The 4,560-nt window shown below is 39.7% G+C and overlaps 1 protein-coding gene across 2 annotated transcripts; it reads right to left on the bottom strand.

The window, feature by feature from the left end:
* Positions 1-377: 377 nt before the first annotated feature.
* LOC117714120 (olfactory receptor 2B2-like) lies at positions 378-4,028 on the bottom strand. 2 transcript variants are annotated; one of them, XM_076939299.1, is made up of 3 exons: positions 3,674-4,028; positions 2,547-2,623; positions 378-1,736 (listed from the first exon to the last, which is right to left on the bottom strand). In XM_076939299.1, the coding sequence occupies exon 3, from the start codon at positions 1,607-1,609 to the stop codon at positions 668-670; it is 942 nt and encodes a 313-aa protein (XP_076795414.1). In that variant the 5' UTR covers positions 1,610-1,736; positions 2,547-2,623; positions 3,674-4,028; the 3' UTR covers positions 378-667. The 2 variants fall into 2 exon arrangements, with proteins under 2 accessions (XP_076795414.1, XP_034366658.1); XM_034510767.2 differs by lacking the exon at positions 3,674-4,028 and having other exon boundaries at positions 2,547-3,228.
* Between the last annotated feature and the right edge of the window lie 532 nt (positions 4,029-4,560).

The following is a 4,560-nucleotide window of genomic DNA, read 5'->3' as shown; positions in this document are numbered from 1 at the left end:
GTTTTAAAATCCTAAAAAGAAATTTGGCTCAAATTTTAAAACACACTTTTTTCTTTCTTTTTTCTTTTGGTAAATGATATAGAGTAAGACTTCCAGAGAAATAGAAACTGTGACTATAGAATAACTGAAGATTTGATTTAAAAAGTACAAATTAACATGGTCATTTTAGCATAGTCTTGGCTCTTAGATAGTGTGAATTTCACTATAGTCCATACCTGTGTACTTCTAGTTAGGGGACAAAACAATACATGGTTTTACAGAATTCTGTTAGATCTACAAGTGTCTGGAAAAATAGCAGAGTTCTGATATTTACATGTAGATGAGAATATTCATATGTATTAATATATAATTAAAATGTATTGTTTCTCAGTAAAAGATTGAAAAAATTATTTTAGACCCTGAGATGTATAAGAAACCGTGACAACCACAAAAATTGTATAAAGCCACAAAATATGAAGCTTTTATGATAAGCAGTTTGGGAGAATCATAAAGAGTCGCTTCTCAGGGCTTGTGAATGAATACATCCAGGCAGGCAAACACTATATAGTCCTCTATCAGCAAGACTTTATTTTATGGAAATCATCACAATAGTTCAGAATAGAAGAAAACAATGTAACTTATCAGGCTGTAAACACTTATACTAATAGGGCTCTTATTCAGGAACCCCTTATTTTCTACTCAAGATGACCCTTGTCATCAACCTCTTGAATGCTTTCTTTACCTCTTTGTTCCTGAGTGTGTAGATGAGGGGGTTCAGCATGGGTGTGATGATCCCATAAAAGAGGGACACCATTTTCCCCCGGTCCTTGGAAGTAGGGGACGGTGGCTGCAGATACATGTAGATGCCAGTGCCATAAAAAAGTACCACCACAATGAGGTGGGAGCCACATGTCCCAAATGCCTTTCGCCGACCTTCAGCTGATCTTATTCTCAACACTGCTTGGACAATAAAGCCATATGATATGAGGATGAGAGTCACAGGTATTAGAAGGAAGATGAAACTTATAAAAAATAGTTCACTTTCAATTGCCGTTGTATCCACACAGGACAACTTGAGCAGGGCAGGGATCTCACAGAGGAAATGGTCCACTTCCTTGTGACCACACAGTGGCATCTGAAGGGTCCATGTGGACTGTAACACTGAATTGCTGAAGCCACTGATCCAGCATGCAGCTGCCAAGTGGAGGCAGCGCCTTTGGTGCATGAGGACTGAGTAGAGGAGAGGCCTACAGATGGCTACAAACCGGTCAAAGGACATGACACCCAAAAGAAAGCATTCTGTGCAACCCAAGGCCAGGAAAATGAAAAGCTGGGCCACACAGCCACCATAGCTGATCACCTTCTGGGTGCTGCAGATGTGGACGAGCATCTGTGGGACTATGCTTGTGGTGTAACACAGGTTCAGCAGAGACAGGTTAGTGAGGAAAAAGTACATGGGGGTGTGGAGTTTGGAATCCAGGCGGGACACAAGAATTATCATCATATTTCCAAAGATGGTCAGAATATAGGACACTAGAAACACCACAAAGAATGGTAGCTCCAGCCATGGCCGATCTGAAAACCCTAAGAGAATGAACTCCCATGAGATGCTCTCATTGGCCACACTCATGTTAAACAGTACAGCTTTGGGGTCGCTGTTGCACAAACGGTTATAAGTTGCTGGGCATGCTTATTTGGATATGTCAGTTAGCTATAAAATGATGACACTGGAGAGTTTTGTGCATTCACAAATGATCCTGTTAGGGTGAAAATGTATTGACAAAACTTTAAGTGTCTATCAAACCTTTCAGAGTTGTTTTTCTATTCCTACAGGTTTACAAAGTGATTTCAAGGTTATAGCACGTTATAAGTTTCTACTGTCATAGAACTTCTTCTTTGGTGTTTTGTATTTTATGCATGGGGTGTCCTCTGGTCTTTCGACCAGGTATCTGCTATCAGGGAGACACAGTTATTGCTCCTGTTATTTGAATCCAGTTTAATTTCTCCCCAGAATCAGTGAGAGTCTCTGTTCACTGGCATTCGTGAAAGTTATTTAAATCTCATTTCTCCACTATCCCTGCCCTTCCCTCATATAAATCCAGATATTATAGCGTCTATGGTAAGCTTTCAGACACCATGTGAGAGACTTGTCCTATGACTCTCATGGTGGAGAATCTACACAGCACTGTTTGCTCATGTGCCATCTGAGGCTGGAGGTTTGGCTCAGGCACTCCCAGTCCTCTTCTGTAACTAGTTACATTGCTCTGAAGATGCTTCTTGTCCTCTGAGCTTCAGGTTCCTCATTTACACAATAAAGATACAAATCACTTTTCTGGACTTAGAGAATCACAAGTGCACCCTGCTGAGCCTGACTCTGGGTAGGAACAGAGGAGTGGGAATCAGGCAGCCAGAGTGAGGCAAAGGACTGAGGAGCTCAGGAGACTCACTTAGGAGCTTTTACAGTGCTCACTTTCCTAGGGGTCAGGAGCACAGGTGGTTGTGTGACAATCCCAGCAGTCAGCTTCTATCCCAGAGTCAAAGAAGCCCATCCTAAGTATGGCTGTTACCTTTGTGTAAACGTTTTGGCATTGCCTTGTCCCCTGGAGCACTGAAGTTCCACAGCTGTGACAGAGTGCAGGATGCTCTGTGTAGAGGTGAGCCAGAATCTTAAATACCTTTGACGTGGTACTATAGCAAGGCCAGCATCTAAAAGGTATAGATTCCAAGGAAACTTCCAAAAGAAACTAAGGTTTAATATGTAGTTCTTCAATATGAGAAGGTATTTTTCCAATTTTATTCAGATTTATTAAAATATTAGCAATGGGTATTGCATTTTCCTACTCTTTTTAAATAGTTCCTCTCATCTGTTAAGTATTCTTTAAAAGTAAGATGTGAACTAATATTTCAATGAACTTGTGTGTGTGTGTGTGTGTTTGTGTGTGTGTGTGTACACATGCGTGCTACATCATCTATATGAAAGTCAAAGGTCACCATCTGACCATGTTGTCTTTTATCTTGCTTGAGACAGAATTTCTATTTTGTTGTTCTTTTATATGACAGGCTAGCTGGCCCTCAAGACTTAGGTGATTCTCCTGTCTGTCTCTTATCTTGCTAGAAGCACTGGGATTCCAAAGAACATGAAGTGCTTAACTTAACAAGGTTTCTGTGGTTTTGAACTCAGGTCCTCAAATTTGTATAATAAAGACCTTATTTGCTGAGCCATTTTTCTCAGTACATTGGTTATTATTATTATTATTATTATTATTATTATTATTATTAGACATAGTCTCATGTATTTTATGCAGGTTTCAAATTCACACTTCCTACCCTGTGACACCTCATTGATTTACGCATTCTCAAATCACTTCACTCATATGAGGGGGTCTTTCAAATATAATTTTTTTCTTAAGTATGTAGATAAATAGGAGATCACCCTCCCACACAGATTGCTAATAAAGAAAATTTTTACATAAAATTTACTCTTACAAAAGATGAGCCCTGAAGGCAATGGCTTGGGTTCATATGCTCCTCTAGCTTAGGTCGATATTCTGAGAGCCCAGATCTGCATGAGCAGCAAATAGAAGGAAACACTGACCCACTGTGAAGCCCAAAGTCCCACAGAGATCCCAGACCTCTTCTAATGCTCAAATTCTAATGAGAGGTTATTTCGTAATTTCTTGTATATTCCACTTACCTCTAACTTAAGCATTAGAGAAAAATTCATTTTGACTCCCAAAGTGTGTCATTCAAAGAGAACTAAATTAAAACGCACAAACATAAGGCTGTTTCCATGTGCTACCAAGTCATATACTTGCGAAGGTGGAATGAAGTGAACTGGATGGGGAGAAGGACACACTTCTCATGCTCAGTAAATGCATGGCTGCAGTCATGTCCATTACACTGAAGTGAGCTAATCACTGTTTTATAAAGAGAGATTTTATGGTTGATTTTATGAGAATGGGGGAAAATATATTTTTAGCCAACACTGAGTTTGGCCTCTTTAGAAATCTCAACACTGTTCTTCCTTTATACCATCCATTAGGGGCAGCGGTAGCCAACCTCCTGACCCAGGGGAAGATGTGGGAGGAGATGTACAAAGAGAGGCCACTTTTCTATTGTTGTTAAGTTCAGGATCAACCTTTCTCTGGGGAACAAATCCTTAGCTTTCTAACACTACAAGAGCAATGATGAGGGTGAGAGAGACTAAACAAACAACAACTAAAAATGAAATTTGTGCTCACAGGGATTTATTTACACTTGGAAATTATTATTCAAGGAGTTCTCTAAAGTCATTAGATTACTTTTTTCTCTCCTTTTTCTTTCCATTTATTTCTAGAGACAAAGTCTGGATACATAGCCCAGGTTGTCCTAAAGCTCAAGACCCTCCTGCCTCAGTCTCCAAGTGATGAGATTACAAATGTGTGTGATTACATGGATTTACAGGTGTGGGTCACAACACGTGGCCAAGAGTCAGTTCTATTAGAAATATGAGAACTTATTCCATGTTCTCTAAGATGCCATCTGGAGTCATGGTGTCATACTTTGATTTTTATATCAGAATAGCAACTGCTTTTAACATAT

The sequence above is a fragment of the Arvicanthis niloticus genome, chromosome 8 (assembly GCF_011762505.2).
Source record: "Arvicanthis niloticus isolate mArvNil1 chromosome 8, mArvNil1.pat.X, whole genome shotgun sequence".
NCBI classification, from domain to species: domain Eukaryota; kingdom Metazoa; phylum Chordata; class Mammalia; order Rodentia; family Muridae; genus Arvicanthis; species Arvicanthis niloticus.
Note: the sequence above shows the minus strand (reverse complement) of the source record. Positions and strands in the feature narration are given on the sequence as shown.

Coding starts and splice junctions, on each gene's coding strand:
- LOC117714120 (XM_076939299.1), bottom strand. CDS start 1,609: ATGAGTGTGGCCAATGAGAGCATCTCATGGGAGTTCATTCTCTTAGGG.